The sequence below is a fragment of the Aedes aegypti genome, chromosome 2 (genome assembly GCF_002204515.2).
Source record: "Aedes aegypti strain LVP_AGWG chromosome 2, AaegL5.0 Primary Assembly, whole genome shotgun sequence".
Classification (NCBI taxonomy): domain Eukaryota; kingdom Metazoa; phylum Arthropoda; class Insecta; order Diptera; family Culicidae; genus Aedes; species Aedes aegypti.
The window spans coordinates 25,306,649-25,328,997 of NC_035108.1; the positions used below are offsets into that span (position 1 = coordinate 25,306,649).

A 22,349-nucleotide genomic window follows, 5' to 3' on the forward strand; every position below is an offset into this window, starting at 1 on the left:
CAATTTTCGAATTCTTCAACTTGAATTTTCCAAACTTTCAACTTTTCATTTTTTTAACACCTTAACTCTTCGACTTTTCAGCATTTTGAGTTCTCGGTTTTTTTCCCTGTAACTAATCAACTCTTAAGTTAAACGTACTTTTTAACCTTCAAATTATCAACTATGGATGGGTTTGATCATTATACTGAACTCTCAAAATTCTGAAATTTGTAAGCTATAGAATTCTTCAAGTCCTAAACACTTCACCTCCTGAATCCTGATCTACTGCACTGCTCCGCTCTTGAGTTCCAATATTGCTGGTAATTTAAACTCTCGCACTATCTAACTAACGAATTCGAGGAATTGAAAAAGTTCTAAACTTCTGAACTGGTAAGAAAATAAATGACTGTTTTATGAAATAAAATTATTTATCAAAGTAACCCTATGACATTACCTTCAATAACTTCCTCCCGCAGAATCGATGGTCCCGCGGGCGTAGTAAAGAACGGATACGTGGCTCCTGTGGGCAGGACCTGGAACGGCGGGACAGCCAAAGCGACTACGCTGCCGATAACAGCTCGGAGCACAGCAGTTCGGCCACTCCGCAGACGCAATCCCCACGGCACCGGGCCCTCACGATAGGTGATTCTCCCCTGGCGCGACCCAACGAAAGGAATGCCTCAATGAGCTCGGACGGAAACGCCCTGAAGCTGACGACCAAAGTAGATGTAGAACAGCCGGGTACCAGTGCCGGAAATATAGTGACGGCAGCGGTAGCAAAACTCATCAGTAACAACGATGGACCCACCTCAAGCGGAAGCTCGGCAGCGGCCACGGGAACCGTGACCGCGCCTGCTACGAGCAGCCTCAGCGGGGACGACGTACAACGAAGGCGCGAGACGCAATTGCGGCAGCATTCGTTCTTCCAGCTGCGAATACACCTCATCAGCGGGCACAATCTGGTGGCGATGGATAAGAGTGGTAAGTGTTGCAGTGATTCAATAACAATTGCCCGAAAACCATTTACCCAAATGCGACGTTTACACAAATTGTATAAATAAGTACTGCCCATAAATACATACCAGCCCCACTAGCAAAACAACGCACCTAAGAAAAACGCGATAGAAGTCGTGAACACTTTTATGTTTATGACTACGATGCGCTTGGAGATAACCATCCGCTATGTTGAAGAAATACAGTGCAGTATTGCAGATCTACTTTAGATAGTTAATACACCAATTTAATCAATTTTAATAATGATACAACCTTCTACAATATTGTTCGTTATGGTATCGAGTAGTGTTTTTGACATCATTGACATCAACTTCAATTCAAATGCGCCAGTTAATGGAACGATCAATCGTGCTAAAATTTTCAGAAAGTCCTCCTCTAACCCTGAGGAATAATTCTGGGGAGTGCCCCGTGGAATTATACAACTTTGTTTTTCTCCCATACTGAGGTAGGCCAGTCTAATATTTTATATGAATCAACTTAACAAATACTTCAGAGATTTCCTTTGTAAATCGCCAAGACATAATTCAAAAATGTTTTCAGGTATTTCCATATTCCTTGCCAGGTACTTCTAAAAGTTGCCTCATGGATCAGACCTTTTATTTTTAAAACAATCGTTCAAAAAACTATGAAGAACTTCATTCAACGTTTCATTCAAGAGATTTATACGGGAATACAGTGGGATTCCGTTTTTGGCACGCTCCGTTTTTGGCATGCTCCGTTTTTGGCACCCCCCGATTTTGGCAACAAAATGGATCCGTTTTTGGCAACATTTTTCAATATCATTAAAATTTGTATTTTTCTGTAAATATTATTGTGTCGTTTGTTTTAGTCATTTGAAAAGCAATCCAGCTTCACGCTTACCGCATACCAGAGTTCAATTTTCGCCGATATTTCTCAAAATGTCACCAACTTCTAGGAGCACCGTATGCGCTTATTTAATTCTAGATGGCCGTATAGTCGCAACGTTTTATGAAGTCATTAATCTCTATGAGTATCAACTAGAGTTCCAACATCTTTTCTCAGCCATTCACGCTTTATGACCAGCTCACTTAAGTATGCCGGTAGACAATTGTAATGTGTAAAAGTCAGTTTTCTTCAGAGTTGGAACAGCTTTTCTTAACAAAGCAACATTGACAGGAACAAAAAGTCTAAAAATCACACAGAGTTTTCATCTACAAATTCGTTTCGCCATTTCAGTTCACTGTTCTTTTTATTGTAGAATTACGTACATTGCTTATGTAGAACATACCACAGCAAAACGATCCAACATTATATTCTAGTATTACTCAAGTTAGAGTATACTACGTGCCATATCAAGATTTAATTCAAGTATGCCTGCCGCATGAAATAATCAAAATGTTCCTTACGAGATCCTGGTGACCCCTGGCTGGGTCTAGGGGTTGTCTAATTGGATTCTGGAGAATCCTTACGTTTTTTGACTCTTTTGTTTTTAATATCAGCTTCTAAGAATTTTCAGTGAATTCTTAGAAATACTGAGCGAAATTTGGGAATTCCTATCGGTTATTACTTAGGGGTTTCTCGCGGGAACCTGAGAATGTATATAGTGGATGCTGTGCAAAATCTGTCGATTCCTTGTAAACTTTTAAGATTTCTATAGCAGCCTGTGAATTTTTAGAGGAATACTGCGGATTCTTAATTGTATTTTGAATATTTTCGGGAAGATCTTGAAGATTCTGAATAGGTTTCCAGCGGAATGTGAGGATTGCTAGTGGCACTCTGGAAAGTCCTTATGAACCTTTGAGAATTTCGATCGGAAACTTGAGAATTTTCAGCAATATGGCAGCGGAATCTTAAAAGTTTAAGCACTATCTTCAAAATTATCACCAAGCTCTTGGGTAGATGTGAATTCCTATCTGGCTCCTAAGTAAGATCCAAAGAATACTATGTAAGATTCTGTGGATTCTTAGCAAGCTAGTATAGAACACAAACGGGTTCTATACCATTTTGCAAAGAATTTTTCATCCATATTTGAAAGACAATACACCGTCGTAAACCAAAGGCTGCACTTATATTATACAATGGACACACGGAACAACCATTCATTGAAGATGAAAAATTTTTGATTCCTGAAATTGAAAAGATTCCTCCGACAAGGAGCGAACCTTCACGAAATCGAACCTACACTCCGTAGTACAATACGCCCAAACGATTGACGCCGCTGACCTTACGGCTACGAAGCCCACATTTCTATGGAAAACACTATAGAAGGCTTTGTCAATATTATGTCCCAAAAAATATAATAGTTTTTTATTGGCACAGCAAATGATTTCAGCTGTCTTTGTGTACTCTTTGACTGTAGTCAATCATTCGATATCAGATATCTTACTATGCAAGAAATTTAATTTGAAATAATCATTTTCAAATCATCGAATATTTTAAAATTTGACGCTTGCGATTAAAATAGAAACCGTTTTTTCTTTAAGTTTACTTAAGAAGAATCATTCAGTTTTGAAACACCTAGAACTTTTTTTTTTTTTGTAAATACGCTTTCAATGAAATTTCTGTATTCTTACACTACTTTGAGGAATTGTTCTGTTCTTGAACAAAGGTCGCTTATGTGATTATTGTTCTACATGACCTAGGTATACAAATAGTATAAATAGCATACATAAAGTTTATTAAACATCATTGAAGATATTTCAGCTATAAAAAATGTGTAGAACGCCTGTCAAAATAAATATGACGAATCTTCAGATTTATAACATACCCCTATCCTACGGAAATCTACATCGAAATGGACTGTTCGGAAGTCTGGTCATCATTTGGTTCCATAATTATGATGGAACAACGTCAAAATGATATTTTTGAAATTGAAAAAATGGGTTCCGATTTTGGCACGGTTCCGCTTTTGGCAACTGAAAATTTTGACTTTGTTGCCAAAAACGGAATCCCACTGTATGTATGTTTAATTCGGAAGTATCATGTGCATTTTTCATGAACAGAAAAATTCAAAATATGAGGAAACGTTTCACAAATAAATTTTCTAGGAATTGCTATATCGCATTTCTCCAGAATTGTCTTGAGAGATCTATATATTTTTCAAGATTTGCCTCCAATGATCTAGCATTTCTCATCCTAGACGTTGCAACAGGCTATTTTAGAACTTTTGTCTACCATGATTTTAATACCTCTACCAGGCTTTTAACCAAAAATATCTACAGGAATTTGAATTTTCTGAGGATTCTTTTAGGAACAGACTACTCATTTTCAAAATTCAAGTAAAAATGGCTTGAGTTATTTTTTTTTTTGAATGTAGCTACAATAGTTTCCAGAATATCAATAGGGATTTTTCATTTCATAAATAGTTCCAACAATTCCTCAACCAATTTTCTTTACATTCAGAATTTCAATTGTTTCTCGAAATTCTCCAAAGATTTTATTTAACGCAGATGAAATAAATTTTACTGAGATTTCATAAAAAAAATTTCTTTATTAATTATTGTTATTTAAAACCCAGGCAATTGTGGGGCCCAGATAGCCGTAGCGGTAAACGCGCAGCTATTCAGCATGACCATGCTGAGGGTCGTGGGTTCGAATCCCACAGGTCGAGGATCTTTTCGGGTTGGAAATTTTCTCGACTTCCCAGGGCATAGAGTATATTCGTACCTGCCACACGATATACACATGCAAAAAATGGTCATTGGCATAGTAAGCTCTCAGTTAATAACTGTGGAAGTGCTCATAAGAACACTAAGCTGAGAAGCAGGCTCTGTCCCAGTGGGGACGTAACGCCAGAAAGAAGAAGAAGTAATTGCCTTTAATGAAAATGTTATTAATTGCTATAGGAAATTTTAACTGTATTTTTTTTTTTTCAATGATGGTAACACATGTTTTTGAGAGAATTTTACAGGTCATGTGTTATTACGAAATCGGGATACGAAAGATTATTTCTTAACAGTTTCCTGAAATAATACCTGAAAAATCCTGGAGGAATTTTTGAAAGAAAATGGGAGAAATTCCTTTAAAATCTTTGGACTAATTTAAGAAGGATTATTTTTCAATTAAAATTTGTAGTGGAATTTTTATCAATTTTTTTTTTTTTTGATAAAGCTTCACCACATTCTATGGCTTTCTTTTGGAAAGCTTCATGTGTTTTATTTGGAAACTTTCTTTACCTAATTCAATATATTCTTCTGAAAACTCCTCTACAAATCAATTGACTTTTACAATACATTCACAAAGATACTTTCAAAAACTTTTCCAAACATTCATTGGGATTTTATTCAAGAAATGTTCTCTACGAAGTCCTCCAAATTTTCGTTTATTGCATATTTATGAAATTTGTCTAGGGACTGTTTGTGGATTTTTCAGATACTCATCCAACTTAACATTTCTCACTAATTCTCCCAAATTATCCTTAAATTATTCCTGCAGTGATTTTTCTAGAAACTTTTTCAGATCCCTTCAAATGTTTTTTCCAGAGATTTATAGAGGACATTTACTAAAAAAAACTCGCGGGATTTCAATTCCGACTAGTTGACCCGGCTGACGTTGTACTGTCAATCAGTAGCTCGTTTTATTATTCACTAGTGAGCCCGGCAAACTTCGTCTTGCCATCAAGTAGGCTGTTGAAAAATTGGCATGCAATCTCCCATACAAAATGACACATTAGTTTTCTCTAGTGTTTAAGACTATTCCGAAAACTTTCCTAAACTTTTTCTACGTACGAACACGTCGGAACCCTAGACGAATGCAACAATGACAGAATCAGGTTAATCCATTGACTCGTTCTCAAGTTATTTCGTGACATACAAACATCATTCCATTTTTATTTATATAGATAACTTCCTCCAAAGCTCTACAGTATCTATTTCATCAGGGGTTCTTCAAAGAATTTTTCAAGGAATTTCTCTAAACAAATATCTAGGGATTCCCTAAGGAAATATTTTCAATTACAATCGTATCCAGCTTTTTACGCTAGCTATGTAGGCCATGCTCTTTGATTGCTGAATGTAACGTTTATTTTCACAGGATTTGTTTTGCAGCTGTTTTTTCATGTTGCAATGTTTACCTATTTTTTTAAATCTACTTTTATACTCGAGGAAAGTATTTTTTATTGGAGATACAGAAATTCGAGAGCATACAATTTGGCACATTGTTTTTGGTTCGAATACTCTAACTAACATGATCCACAAGCATTAGAAAACCTGGCTCGGCCATTATGTTAAGGTGCAAGAAAAAATGAAGCAAATGTCAAAAATGAAAAAGCAGTTTTCGCCGTTAAAATCGACAAATCGAAAAAAATAAAAACACACAGTCTTTTTATTTTGCAAATAAAACAGCTGTGTGTTTTTATTTTTTCCGATTTGTCGATTCTTTCATGGAACGGTGAAAACTGCTTTTTCATTTTTGACATTTGCTCCATTTAGACTTGGGCCTTAACATTCCGTAAACTTCATGGAATAAGGGGATATATTAGAATATACATGAGAATTTTCAAATGTATAGTCTGAGATGTTCGAATAATGATCGTCCATTTTTGGGGGACAGTTGTTACTTGAATAAACAAAAGATCAATTTTTTGACGTTCGTTTGCATCATTATGAAAAATTTTCAACAACGCAAAGTTTGCTTAGATTAAACCATAAAAATATTAAAGTGTAGAGAAATGACTTCAAAAAAGGGTGATTCAAAGTTTATGGCAAAGTTAGCGTAAAAAGCTGGATATTCTAGACCTGGGAGGGAGGCACCGATACTACACACGAAATATAGAACAATGTTTGTTTGAACTGCAAGATAACTCCAGCTTGCCAACAACAATCAAGGCAGGCTTGGGGAAAATCGCTAGTTTTCTTTTGTTGTGTACTTTCGATTTTTCCTGACAAACATGGAAAAAGGGCCACAGTTTTCTATGCACTAAATATTCATTTTTATTGGAAAAAGTAAAACGATGCGTTTTTCAATGCCTTATATTCAATCCGATTGAAAGGTACTCACGTGGCATTACTTGCATTGTGTGCATGAATTGATTTTCATTTGATTTTTGTCACTTTTGATGAAATGTGAGAATGTGTTTTAATCAGTTACGCGCTTTTTCCATGTAAGTCCAATGTTTGAGATCTGGGCTCACAGTGACAGTTCGTGACAGCGGAATCCCGGCTCACTATGACGTACAGAAATTTTGTATTGGTTTCTCCCTCCCAGTTCTAGACCAGTTCCGATAGAGCTCCATTCAATTCCAGAGATTTCTCTAAAGAATTATTCCTCCGGTGACTCCTACAGGAAAATTTCCAGAGATTTTTCCAGGTATTTCTCCATAAATTTGGCAATTAGTCCAACGATTATTCCAGGGATTTTTCCATAAAAATTTAAAAAAGATTTTCCTGCTACGAAATCTCTACAGTGATTCTTCCAAAAATTGTCCGAGGATACTCCAGGAATTTTCTCCATGGATTGCTCCAAATATTACTCTACAGATGACTCCAAGGATTCTTTTAGAAATTTACCCGGGTATATCTTCTGAAATTTCTTTAGGAATTTCCCCAGAAATTACTCCGGAAATATTTTTTGATGCTCAGAACGTTTCCCTAGACTAACTTCTAGGGAATCTGGAAAAATCCTTCGAGTTATTCCTGAAGCTATCTCTAGGAAAATCACTGGCGAAAACTCTCGATAAATCTTTTAAGGAATTCGTCAAGTAATTACTTGTAGAGTCCGAGAAGGAATTCCTGGTGGAGTCCCTGCAGTAATTCCTGATTGAATCTCTGGAGCAATCCGTGGAAAATCCCTCAAAAAATTTCCGGAATAAATCCTGGTGGGTTTTTGAGAGGACTACCTGGGGAAAACCCTGGAAGTTTCCTCGGGACATTTCTGAAGTAATCCCTCAAAGAAGTTGCCCTAGTGCAGGAATCCCTGTAGATGTTTTTATGGAGAAGTCTCTGAAGAAATATCATAAGAAATCGCTTGAAAAATACTCGGAAGACTCGCTGGAGGAGTTTCTGGACCAATCCCAAAGTGCATGAAGGAATTCTCGAAGAAAGTCCTGGAAGCCTTTAAGAAACTCGTTGCGAAATCTCTAGAGGAATCCCTATGGAGATTTTTCTGGAGGAATCTTTGGAATATTCCTTGGAGAAATTCCTGGAAGAATTGCCTGAAACCCTATCTGATTCGGTTTCAAAAAATCTGGTTGCGATCAAAAGTTCTTCGTTAATGAATCTTTGGCGAAATAGTTGTATGGATCTCTGTACAAGATTTAACTTTCTACGATTGCTATGCAAAGCAAGTTCAGCGAACCAAACATGTTTGAATGCACGAATATGTTCCTCAAAAATTTTTGCTAGTAGGGTTTCGTTCTACTTCGTCGTAAGAGCTACTATTCGTCGTATCAAACTTAAAATGTTCCACTACGGCGGGTATTCCAACTTACCTGCAACATAGATTCATTTTCCGAATGTAATTTTGTGAAAGCTTTTATGATTCGTCCACCTGTACACCAAAAGTGCAATGAAACTACTGTATTTCGATAAATAACTTCAGTTCAATTATCCACTATGCACTTTTTCACCAAAATCGCATGGACGAACACGATTTGAGAGAAATGCTTAGCGATCGACATCAGTCACACCACTTTCGAACACAAGTTTCTTCCCGCCCCCGTGGGTGACTTACTTCGCCGGGCACTTATTTTCACTATGGAAAACCTTCGTACTTCTTCACTGAAGGATTTCTGTCCAATCACTCGTCGTAAAACTTCAATTAATCACCAAACTTTACGAAATTTCCTCAACCGCCGCGTATAATTGAGAATGTAAACAAAGTTCAATCCGTCGTACTGAGAAAAAAAAGCTTGTGCGCATCAATGTGTGCGCGACGCTCGACGTAAAAATACGGTTCCTTTGATTGTGTTGTTTCTGCTGTACTGTGAGCAAATGCCATACTTGTACGGTCAAAAGGAATTGTGTACATATGTTTGGGCTGAATTTTGATGACGAACAATGCATTTTAAAGGAAATTAGTATATTCTTTCATGCTGAAGGAATGGAGGGAGATGCCCGTAGATCTATATATTCTAGTAAAACATTTTATTATAGCGTTGATATATTGTGTTTTAACCACTCAATACATCACAGTGAGCCGTAAGTTGTGGGATGAATCTGGAAACTGATTGCGACGGAGTTGAAAACGATACGACGGATTGAGAATACGATAAGATGCATTTTCTTTGCATTATTTCCAAAAACAGATCAAGATTTATGAAAATGTTATTGTACAATGCTAAAGCCGTTTTGAGAAAGAATTGTTTGGCATCGGTTTGTATCAGCATCATTCACTGCAATACTTTCAAAAGCAGTTTTTTCGTTCAAAATCAAGAAAATTTACAGGAAAATGTGTTCATTGTATTCCATTCTCCAACCGAAACACAGTGAACACATTTTCATCAAATAATGTTAAGTTATGAACAGAAAAACTGCTTTTGAAGTTTCGATGATGACGATGATTACGATGACGGAGCGTTGATCGTTAATACGATGGATACAAGCACATCACCCTATGTAGTTCATACGCATATTACACAGTTCACGCAAACATAAGTTCAATTCAAATATTCGTGTATTGCACGCACTGCAGAATCAAAGCTTAACACTATGATCTCTTTAATATCGAGTTCAACCTTATCAAATGAAAAATATTGTTTTTGTTTGCTTAATTTAGAAGAACAACCTCTAAATAAAAAAAAAAAGAATATTTTCGACCGAATAGTAGATGATGAAGGAGAAGATAAATCGCAACAAGCCCTGAAAATTTAAAGCGCACTTACATTGCAATTTTAGTGAAAACTTTCCGTTTTACGGTGCAACGAAAAGCTACCGCAGCTGTCACATCACTGATTTGCACTGGTGAATCATCAGTAGGCTTCAATGATACCTTGGAAACCGTATTGATGATCGTCGTTTGTTGCTATTTTTCATAGCGTTTTCTCTTTCAAGCATACTATGATTGAATTGTTTGCTTCAATGATGGAATGATTTCGAAGCCTGCGGTAGAACTCTGCGGCTACCGCAAACCGGAATTTTTTTTTAACAACCGTAATATAAACAACCAAACAGTCGATAACGCTGATTGTTTGCTAAATTGAACACAATCATCTAGTAGCAATCTAATAAATTGTCTGGTGTAGTTCAACTTGAGCGTCATTAATGGGAGAGAGGGGGGGGTCAAACCAAAAACCGCGGTCAATACAAATTTGATGTGGACAAAAGATCACGAGGGGGGAGGTTCAAAACAGTCTGAAATAAAATGAACACGTGATTTATGGAAAGCCCCTTTGAACCCTCACAAGACCGACGCGACGTCTATAGTGTACTATACTTCTTACAATAGCACGAAATCTTAAAAATGAGCTACTTAGAACCATAGCGGAACCAAAATGATTATATTTAGAATTATGCATGGGAAAATTCACTCACTTACCCAAACGCCACCGATAAAAAATAGCAAAAATCTGCTGATACCGAACATTCAGTGATAGCTTAACTGTACTGGGTGGAATGTAGCATGTAAGCGTCGAAAACTATTGTGTACCCGGGTAGAGGTGAATAACAAAATAATGGTAAAATAAGAACAAATTTTGCAATCATATCTAGTTTAACCATTATTATGTTATTAATATATGACATAAATATCTCATCAATAGTAAAACATACAATCAAAGCAAAATTTATCATTGGTATGTTATACTTGAAAGTCATGTAATAACTAATCAATAACAAAATATACTATCTTGGGAAAATTTGTTATTTGTGCAAAAATACTAAAAAAACATTAAATATCTAAAGAATAACAAACATCGCCATCACAGTAAAATATGTCATTATTTTGATATTTGAAAACATTATTTAAATAATTCATGAGAAGAAACCAACATCATATTTTGCTATAATAGTTCATTTAACAATTCGTATGATATTCATTGAAGATTTAAAAAGCAAATGTTTTTTGCAGGAAAGCAAAAAGTTTATTTTTCAATCATGCTAAATTTAGCTTAGCTTAGCTTAGCTTAGCTTAGCTTAGCTTAGCTTAGCTTAGCTTAGACTGGCTACACATATCAATGGTTGCTATTCCGTGATTGACCGAAGTCAGTGAAAATGCACAAAGAATCAACTAGAAGTTTGGCTGGGATTGGCCATAATCTTCTTCAATGTGCATAATTCAGTGCCTCTATTTATACAGGGTCAATAACGGCGCCGGCCACGTCCTTGCAGTCAGGTGGGATTGGGGGAAGGAATGTTAGCGTGTAACCTTTGCTATTTGGAGACCGTGTTTGCCTCTGCATCTCCACAAAGGTTACTGGGAGGGATGTTTGTTAATGGGAAGGATCGTTGGGTCACAGGATTCACTTTGATAAGCGATTAGACCATGATAAATAATGATTTGTGAGATATATACATGCTTATTTGTAAATATAATATTTTCATTTGATATGAACAATTTCTATGTAGTGGAAAATTATGCCGACACTTGAGGTGACGAACCATTCAAAGTTTGTTGAACAAATACCTAAATGTAACATTGCTACAGCTGTCAGGACGAAAGCATGTATTATTATATTTTACTTATTTGAAAAGAAACAAAAGACTTGATTGGTTGGAACATCATAGAACACTCTTATGCTTATGCCGACACTTACAGTGGCGAACCATCCAAAGTTTGTTGAATAAAGTGAACTTTTCGCAAGTCTACACTTGTAGTGTCGAACCATTCAAAGTTTTTTTTTTTAATTACAAAAATAAAGGGGTGTTCTGAAAAAAAAAATGTGAAACATAAATAATTCATGAATCAGAGTTTGTGTTGACACTCACAGTGACGAACAATTCATAGTTTGTTGAAAATTCATATTTACGTCCCAAAATTGTAACGATTAAATGTGCAGTCATACATATTTTATAGATTAGAAATAGTAGCATGAAACGAGCTCACCAATTGATCCTTTATCCTTCACTGTGCAGCCACAATCCACTCTCAGCCTCACTCGTTTGCTCGGCTATATAAAAGCACTCCAAAAAAAAAAAAAGGTGCGCGACCCGAAAAGGAAAAAAAATAAACTTTGCTTTCTTGACGCACTGCCCAGCAGCAAGCGTCAAGGTCAAAGGATCAAAAAGAACTAACCGATCACGCCACTTTTTCACTTACTAGACCGACGCGCGACATGTTTGATCCTGCCCTCGTCGCTCGCCCCCGTAGGAGCAAGTGTCAAGGTCGAAAGATCAAACAGAACTCTATATTTTTGGGATGTTTCATATGTTCTACAAAGTTATTCAAATTGATTATGTACGCATTTCTTCATTTAAAATAAATCTCTGATTTGTTGAGTTACATAACATTTTATTGCTAAAAAATGTTTTGCTTTTCTTTCACACATGGCGATTAGAGTCATAACACACTGGGTGAAATGGGCACCCCCTTATTCTCTGAGAATATGCATAACATTGCTGTAGGGGAACTTACGTATTCTCGGCAGTCTTAGCCGATGTCGTGCTTTTTTAATATTCTTGGACATCAGCAGATAAAATCCGTGTTTATCTGTTTACATTTATGCGTTGCTCAATCCTTTATCGATTCACACCGACAGACTTGTCAAAATGCTTTTGGAAACGTTTTTACAACACTGCGAACATCTCTTGTCAGTGTGACTATTGTCGGCAGCCTCATTCTGTTCGGCAATTTCCCTATAAGAACTGCTGGTGAATCTCTTCGGCAGCTCCATATCAGTCGCATTTTGAGGCGTGTTCATTTGAATTGATGACATCTCTGGCGTTATTGTTTGTTCAGTCTCGCAAATCTCGTCAGTGGGAAGAGGACAGAACAAAGAATCATCTGAATGTTTTCATTGACGTGTTTTGATAGAATAATACTGCAAATTTGGTTGTCGATAATAGTCGAATGGTGCCGAAGCCGTAAGTCTCCCTATCTTCACTTTTTTGAAAAAAAAAATCTCTTCGTTAGGGGGATTCATCACAAAAATAAAACTTTCTCAAGAAGAATCTCTACATCCCGAATTACTTTTCTGAATTAAATCTCTAAAACCAAATTTCGGACGCATAACAATTTTAATCAACAAACTTGGGCTCAGGAAGCACTGTGCATTGAGGCGTTCACACAGACACGTAGACAGACGATCGTCAAACTGTATAACCGTTTCGCACGCAGAGATTGATCCAGTTTTCCGAGAAATTAACGAAAAAAAAAAAACGAAAGAGAAGATTCGGAAACTGCGATTCCTATCTACCTCGTGTAGATAGGCTGACCATAAGCCAACCAGAGAAAAACGGGACAAATAAAAAACAATACGGGACAATTTTAAAAGGCACAGATTATGCGATTGTGCTACTTTTCATCGAATTCCAGTTCCCCGAATGGCCCGTTTCTCCGAAGCCATTTCCGCGAATGACCTGTTCCCTTGTAAAGTAATACAGCTCGATATGTAATGCAATAATAGTCTTTACCCGAGCAGGCGAAAAAAGCTAAGTAATAGCAAATTTTGATATGGACATACAAATTTTATATTAACTTGAAAGATATAAGAGATGAAAGATCCGTAAATAATATCTAAAATTTACTCCTGGAATACTATTAGCATATCATATTTAGCTTTTCTAAGATCTCACCAATATCAGCGAGCTATTCCTTAGATCTTCCAACATCAAATTTAGCTATGGCTCATAAGTTCCAGGAATAAAATTTTGATATTATCTTCAGATCTTTATCTATTATGTCAAACAATATCTCGATTTATGGTCAGAACTTTGCTTCTGCTCGGGTAGTGAGACAGTGTTGAATTAAAAAGATCGATAAGCTACCAAAGAAGGAGATATTTGATCATTTCGGGGAAACGGGGTTTTCGGGAAACTAGCATTCTGAGAACTGGCGTTGGGAGAACGACATTCGGGAAACCGCCATTCCAGGGAAAGTAGCAGAACCAGATTATGCAATCCCAATCGACATGGCTGTATAATTCAATAAAAATCACTTAAGAACCTTGAAACTCATTCTTTGATTTCCAAAAAGCAGCGTTTTTTAAGAATTTCCTAAAAAACATCGTTACACTTTTCAATTTTTCAAATTCAAACGAAAATGTGTCTAAGATTTCATTACTTTATTTAAATATCCACTTTTTAAACAGTAAATCCAATCAATTGCGTATCAGAAGTAAACACATAGTTGTTCTTTTTCATTTTAGGCATTATATGAATAATTATCTTATGAAGATCCGTATTTTGGAAATCCACCAAAATTTGGCATAAATATGAGTAAAGAAACGTAGCATGCACGGATCAAGTTTAACTCTGTTTGAGAAACTAATAATTGCTTGGAAAATAGATGAGTAAGACAATAAACTCTGAAATATATCTTAAAACTGTTTGTTATGTTGTTATTTTAATTTTTTTACTGGTGTTGAAAATTATTTGCCAATTCTCCATTTCCTAAAATACGGGACACATCGAGCATTTCCCGTAAAACGACGGGACAGTCCGTCGAAGGGATTTATTTTTCAATCATGCTAAATTTAGTTATCAAAGTCAAAGAACTTAAATTACCATTATTTTGATCTTCTTGTGAATAGCTTATTTAGTTATTATTTTGTTATCAATATCTAAATAATAACATATTTTGTTATTTACGGTTGCCTATGTTTTTGCTATTATTTTGCTATTACAATGGCAAAATATGATATTATTTAGTTTTTATGCCATATAAACTTAGTTATTATTTTTGTTATTTTATCTCTTATTTCAAACAAACAAAGAACAAATTTTGCTATTCAAACATTCTATTTTAATGGTAAGTTTTGTTATTCTTTTGCTGTTCTGCTCTACCCGGGTAGCTAAACGCAAGAATCGGAAGGAACATGGAGAGAAGTAAATACCAATACACGCACGACACGCGAGGCACGAGTGAACGCATTTAACATCCATTCGCCGAATGCATTGAACTGACTGAGCGGATTCCCACTCACGGAATCATTCCGTGGTGTGGATTGCCATTCAGTGAACACTCATCAGCATTCAAACCCGAATGCCACTGGAACGGAATCCGAATGTAAACAATCATTCGGTATTGCATTCGGCAGCTTTCGGATTTCAGAATCGGTGGCGACTCAATCATTGCCGTTTTTTGTTTCGCTTAGTGCTTGCCGCAGAAGCAGAATGGGCACCCGATTGTGCGTGGAAGCGAGTGAGGGAAACGTAATAACCAAGGCGCGTTCAATTCTCTATGGCTACAGAGTAAAATGCACATACCTTGGTAATAACCAGTGAATCAATTGTCATCCAACACGCGGCAACAAAGACATTATCATTTCCTATTCTTGTTGCAACAATTTTATTCCGGAACATCAGTTTATTATCACTTGAGCGGAATATGACAAAGATCGATCACCACGTACGCAGCGATTTTCTGGGCTTCGCATTGTTATTTTCGAGAACTTTCTTCATGTTTGTAAACATTGACACACTATCGAACAGCATCCATAAAAGAAATTTGGTTTTTTGTTTAAAATAATTGATTAATCGCGAGTTGATAAAGTTGCAACAATGTTGCGCCCTGTGATTGTCATGACAATTTTGCTTTGGATTTTGTCCTTATCCGCAACAGTTGCAACAAACGGTTGTGAACGAGCTTGCTTTGTTATTTGTTTTTCGTTTATTTTGATGACAATTTGATTTACTGGTAATAACTGAGTGAGTGTTTCCCATGCTTGTCTAGAATTCGGGTAAATGTAGTTCGGGAATTGGTTATACATATAATCGTAGCAGTTTCCAATATCAATCAATCATAATCGAAGCGTGTGGTTTCTCCTCCATTTGCAGGTACCAGTGATCCATACGTCAAGTTCAAGGTAGGCGGTAGATTGCTGTACAAATCAAAAACCGTTCACAAGGACCTAAATCCAGTTTGGGATGAGACGTTCGTCGTTCCTGTGGAAGACCCCTTCCAGCCGATTAACATCAAAGTAAGGGACATCCATCATGTCCATCTGATTGCACTCTATTGTTCAAACACAGCACAGTGGGCAAAAATTGACCAAAATCAGCAAAGGATTCACTGTTTAGCGCAGACGGCGATTTAGCCCATTTTCGACTCCTGAGATGGGGTTGGTTAGCCTCACCGATATATTTGCGGCTGTTTGAAACTTGATTATTGACCGTTCAGTTCCTAACTTTTCACGACCGTTTGAAACAGTCGTCGTCTGAAACGGTCGGTGAAACAGTCGCTGTCAGATTTAGCAGCAACAATGAGCGAGAAAGTTTTCGCGCGCAAACGTGCACCGCTACTCTTTCAAGTAGAGCAACAAGGACAGCAGAGTGGGCGTCGGATTAGATTTCCAAAACAGCTGTTGTTGACACTCAGCTACCGACTTCACGGTTCAAAAACTGAGGGGTGGTTGGATGGAATGTTTATAAAAGTATCTTTCACTAAACAAAATTCAGCTCGTTATAAATGTTTCTAGTGCTAAAAATTCAGGTTCAATTAAAAAATCCATTAAGTGGCAATAGTTTATTACGCGTAAGGTATGTATAGTTATCATAACAATGTGTTTCAACAACATTGGCAACATTATTTGATCTGGATGGAATACATTGAGATTCCCCTCGATTCCCGACGACTGTTTCGAACAGTCTCATAAATAGCCGGGATAATCCAACATTCAAGTGGATATACAATAAATGTGAGAAAATTATTAATTGGAAATTGGCGTTAAATGGACATTACAAGAACAAGTACAGTCACCAGAAAACCTCTTCTTCACAATTCCTAGAAATCCTCTCGTGAATCTTAATTAAAAGTAACAAATTAATCATTTCGATGATATTAGGAGTTTTGTCAGCGAGGGTTCACAATTACCTCTGAACAGTGTGAAACTGTTAAGAAACAATGGTAATAACTTAATAGGTACTGGATACAAAAAAATGATAAATTGTAAGAAAACTTTTGAAAGATAAAGGAACTGCGGCCAAATGAGCCCCGTAGGTCAATTCGCAATCACTATCGGTGACTGAAACCAGTCTCATTAAATTTTCCAGGGCTTTCTGTTTGAAAGTGCTAATCCCACTGAGTTGCGACATGGCATATAGAATTCTTTGCTGCTTTGGATAAATTTTTGCCCACTGTGCATTGCTTATCATTCATTTCCCAACAGGTCTTCGATTACGATTGGGGCCTGCAAGATGATTTTATGGGTTCGGCAAAACTCGTTCTAACTGCGCTGGAACTGAATCGAGCAGAGGACCTCATCATAAAATTAGAGGATGCACAACGGGCCAATAAAGATCTAGGTGAAATCAAACTCGGTGTAACGTTGTGGCCCAAAACGCAGGAAGACAAGGAACAAGTAAGACCAGATGACACCTTTGATCAATTTCCCCCAAGACATATCTCACTTTCCAACACTGTTTCCGCTTTTTAAACTCATTCGGCACCGAACACTATCACTATATAAATGTAGCGACAAGTGGCGGAAACGATATCTGTCATTGAAATAATCGATAAGCTTAAGATATAATAATGATGCACTCCATCCAACAACCATCAACGTTTATCAGTTTCATCCACTGTAGCGCAGCTATCGGTTATTTCCCATCATCTAACCATAAACCCAACTCCCACTCATCCACCTCCCACAATTCACACAACAACAAAAAAAAAACTATGCAACAAGCTGGCAACGTTTCTTTCTGTATCTGTTTTTAATCAAAGTCCCCGTCTCCGTTCTTTGCTCCGTCCTTCTTTGGCGCCTTTTTTCTGCTTTAACCCGGTAGTACTTTCAGCGCAACCCCAAACTGGCCGATGCTTCGAGGCGCCTCAAGTCGCAGATTTGGTCCTCGGTCGTGACGATAGTGCTCATCGAAGCCAAAGGACTCCCACCGGACACCGAGAATGGACTGAACGACGTGTACGTTAGGTTTAGGTGAGTAGCATGTTGCGGTTTTTATAAGTTGATAACTCGATTAGGAAATCGAAACATTACATTGCTCTATGTTTTGATATTCAGCGATAAAAATGAATAACATTCGCTTGACAATGGTGAACCGTAGCGGTGAACTTGAAGCTATTTGATAAGACAATATAAGAAGCAGCTGGTTCGAATCCCGTTATGAAATAAAATAGAAATAATGTTTAATTATTGATCTATGTTTCCCTACAAGTGGCATACCATTCTGGAGGTATGTTCAACATTTTCGTAAAGTCGGTCAACATTTGCTAGTGTCTTCCAAAGCTTGTCCGAAATTTTAAGATTTTATTCAAGAGATTTTCTAATGGTTTTCTGAATAAATGGGTGAAGAAATCTGGATCTGGATGTGGATCATCCTGGAAGAACTTTCCTGCCCCTGCAATATATTCCTGAATACTTTCTGAAAGCACTCTGTCTTGAAGTATCACGAGAAATCCATAGAACATATCCGGGAACTGAATTTGTAATTCAGAATTTTTGAGAGCTCTCTGTTGGACACACGAGAGAATATCATTTAAATTTTCCTGGAAGCATGTCAGGAGGTCTTCTTGAGGGTGTTGTTGCTGTACTTCAGAATATTTCCTACAAAATCCCTGTAGAATGTTTTGTGATTTTCGGAAAGTCTTGCTAAAATTCATCATAGGTGGTTTTCATTAGGGGCACTCATTGCAAGAAATCCAGGATGTTTTTTTGGTACAAATTCTAGGAGGAAAACTATCGAAATAATCATTTGAGGATATTACAAAGAAATTGCGAGAATTCTCCTATAATTTCAAATTCTGGAAGATTTCCTCAATGTTTTCAAGAAGGTTTTTGGAGATCTCGCAGAAGAAATCCTGGAAGTATCTCAGGAGGTCTTGAAGAATTTTCTGGAGAATTTGTTTGCAAGGGTTACTTAATGGTTTGAAAAATCTTTCTTATATTTACCTAGAATTTCCCACAGGACAGTTCTTTAGGAGATTTGAGGAACCCCTGGGATTATGAAGAGCACTGCTTGAATAATTTCCTAAAAATCCGAATGGAAAGACTCTAAATAACTTCCTGACTTATAACAATGGATTTATAGCTCAATTTCAAAACGTTTGCATTCTTTGGACACCCAGTTCAGCTTCTACCTAAAACTTCTTGAAGAACATCCATCTTTCTATCTAGGAAAACGTGTAAAAATCATGGCTCCAATTGATGCTTTGGATGGTTCTTGATTGTTTACAATCCATCGAAGCTCCTTACAGCATTATTTCATTCGGCTATCATACAAAAATTATGTACGAAAACTTAGATTATTTTCGAAGAATTTGATTCAGCGTCTCTTTAGGTTTCCTAAAGATTTCCACAGGCACAAGATTGATTAATATTTGAACTGATTCTGATGAAGATCCAAATTTTGGATCGATAAGTAGGCGAAGACATAAAAAAATCAACATACATTCTGTGAATGCAAGCCGACAATTCTAATAAAAAATCAACAGGTATTCCTCAGGAAGTGAAATGTGATAAATCCAACAAGTAACCACCAAAACTTCCACCAGAATGTCTTCTTAAAATTCTTGTATACATTATATACATACATACCGTGCTGCATTAATACCCGGACACTTGAGCTACCATGAAAGTTCAAAATCCGTTTTGAATAGGTTTTCTTCAAAAGTTATCAAAGTGTTTTTGTGCAACGAATACTTTCATGTTTTATCTAAGCAAATATGATCAATTTACCGATAAAATTTAAGAATTTACCATTAAAAATTAAAACAATGGAACATGGCTGGTCCTTAAATCCGGACACTTTTGAATCGAAAACCGGACAGTTATTTATTAACATACTGCTAATGAATCACTAAATGAACTACTTTTTGAATCAACTGAATTTATCACGCTCTTACAAACTGGAGCAATGCGTATATTTTGTAATAGTTTAAACACATTAAAATATGACAAAATGTGTGGCTTGATTGTCTGGACTGACTGTGGGTTGAAATGCACCAATCACTTAATATTTGAATTTTTCGCATAAAACAACGTTCTGACTATTTTTCATCATTAATCTCACTGGTTTTGATTGTCTTGAAAGTTTTCGTCCGGTTTTATTAGTAAATTATGTTTTTACACCTTATAAACACAATATTTGATTTTGATGTCCAGGTTTGAAAAACTTGGCTCCAATTCCGGACAGCCTCTATCTCAAGACGTTTTCACTGTTTCAAACGCGTGTTTACTCTATATATTTGTAATGCTGTGTCGCTAAACTATTGAACAATCACTTTGTGCACAATTATGTTCAAATCACTACATTAGCAGTATAAAACCAAACATTGTGAGTGCGTTCGTCGACACCTGAGACGAGACTCGCGACGACGGTCTTCTTTTTCTGTGATTGCTGTGTTTTTTTCTTATTCCACTTTGTGTTTATACCAATTATGCGCATGCTGTTCAAATCCTCACATGAACCTCTCAGCAAAAAATGATTGAGTTTGCATCACATCGAATCATAAATAGCCGTTTGAGTGAAATTTCATGCCAGCAAATGTAGCAGACATTAGAAAAAAATAATCTTCTGCTTAGATTTATCAGCAACTTTGGAAAAAACTGCTCCGCTGACTGAGGTTTTTAATAACAGTTTACTTTGAATACAATACTTTTCACTTTTTCGGCCATAAAAACGGTGGGCTGCATTTGACGTTTCGTGAGAGGGGAATCTGGGCTGCATATGACGTTGATATTTTTCCTCTTCGCGAGTCTCTCTCAGGTCGACACTATCAATAAAATCACTTGCACCACGTAGAAATGGCGTTCAACTGGAGTAACTTCTCTGTTCTGTTATTTTTAAATGATTTGAAATGGTGACTCGATGGTAAATGTAGTAAAGACACGTGTACTGGCTGTGAATATCTCCTTCTACGGATTACGTATCCAGCTTAGGGACCCACAACTTGCAGAGGGGAACGACATTTCTACACTTTCGCTTGATAATGGCTCATCTGACTTCATAGATCCACTCCCAAGTAACAATGATAGCTGAATAAAAGCTTAGACAGCAAAAATGCAGTTTATATTTCCTCTTTACAGCTGAATAAACTGTAGTTCTACTACCTATGTCAGAGGCGAATGACATCAGTTAAAACCTCTATAATAAATAATAATAATAATAACTACCTACAGTCAGTGACATAAGTTAGTGACCAAATACTGTTTTTCCATACAAAATGCTCATGTTTGGGGTGCCGTATCTCAGCTTCTGGTAGTCCGAATTGGCTGAAATTTGGATGACGAACTACAAATAACTTGAAGTTCAGCCTGTAAAGGAATTATTACATTGCAGCCATTTTCCATAGAGTTTCAGAGGGTTTGTTTAAAGACAAAAGTAAGTAACCGAGAGACTTTTTAATTTAATTCGAAAACGGTAAGTCTTGGGAAGTTGGTGTTTTCTGCAAAATTGTGTGACTTCTGAAATTGAACAACTTTGTGGAACAGACCAACAAGCCTCAACTTACCGTTTTCGAATTAAATAAAAAAAGTCTCTCGGTTACTTACTTTTGTCTTTGAACAACCCTCGGAAACTCTATGAAAAATGACTGCAATGTAATAATTCCTTCACAGGAAAAACTTCAAGTTATTTGTAGTTCGTCATCCAAATTTCAGCCAATTCGGACCACCAGAAGCTGAGATACAGCACCTCAAACTTGAGCATTTTGTATGGAAAAACAGCATTTGGTTTCTAACTTATGTCACTGACTGTATGTTACCTGGGTTATTTCGTTAACAACTTCGGAAAACGCCTTGCGATCCTAATGCAAAGAGAGCAACGATTAATGCAAGCATGCCTAAATGACAAATTGTCAATTGCCCTGTAGAACCAAGAATCTTAAGGCACATTTATTCATGAAAAGGAGCGAAAACTATTGAGCGAATAAAATAGGCAAACTTCAGTGAGCTGGCCATTTAGTGCGAATGCCGTAAGAAAAAGCTGCATCATTCAGGTGGAGGTCAGCGATTCCGTGGAAGACATCCGCGTATGTTCATTCTGATATTGACGTGAGCGTACCAGAGCAACCAAATCATTCCAGATTCGAAACAAACGGTTGATACCAACTCTAATCGACCATAACATTATTCACATAGCTTATATTCTAACTATTATTGTGCTACATTTGTTCTCAGATCCTTTTAATTTCGAAATAACAACATTGTTAATAGGGTCCTAAAATGTTTAATGAATTCTTTTTTTATTTAATAACACGAAAGGGCATATTACTGCAACTACTTCAGCTTTTTTTCCGCTCAAATAACGACTATATCATATTGAAACTTAAATTTAGAAATTGGGTCCATAAAATAACCTTGACACTTTGATCATGTTTAACGTTCGCTTAGCCTATAAAAACACCAC

At 36.7% G+C, this 22,349-nt stretch overlaps 1 protein-coding gene across 6 annotated transcripts in view; it reads left to right on the plus strand.

Annotated features, from left to right (window-relative positions):
• Positions 1-22,349, plus strand: part of LOC5568466 (multiple C2 and transmembrane domain-containing protein 1) — a 215,088-nt gene that overhangs the window by 162,903 nt on the left and 29,836 nt on the right. For 5 of the 6 annotated variants that reach the window (XM_021840302.1, XM_021840303.1, XM_021840301.1 and 2 more), the window contains 4 exons: positions 456-960; positions 15,822-15,964; positions 17,153-17,344; positions 17,772-17,920. In XM_021840302.1, coding sequence (XP_021695994.1) covers positions 456-960; positions 15,822-15,964; positions 17,153-17,344; positions 17,772-17,920 — 989 coding nt within the window. The remainder of the gene's footprint in view (positions 1-455; positions 961-15,821; positions 15,965-17,152; positions 17,345-17,771; positions 17,921-22,349) is intronic. The other variant, XM_021840299.1, reaches the window with a different exon arrangement.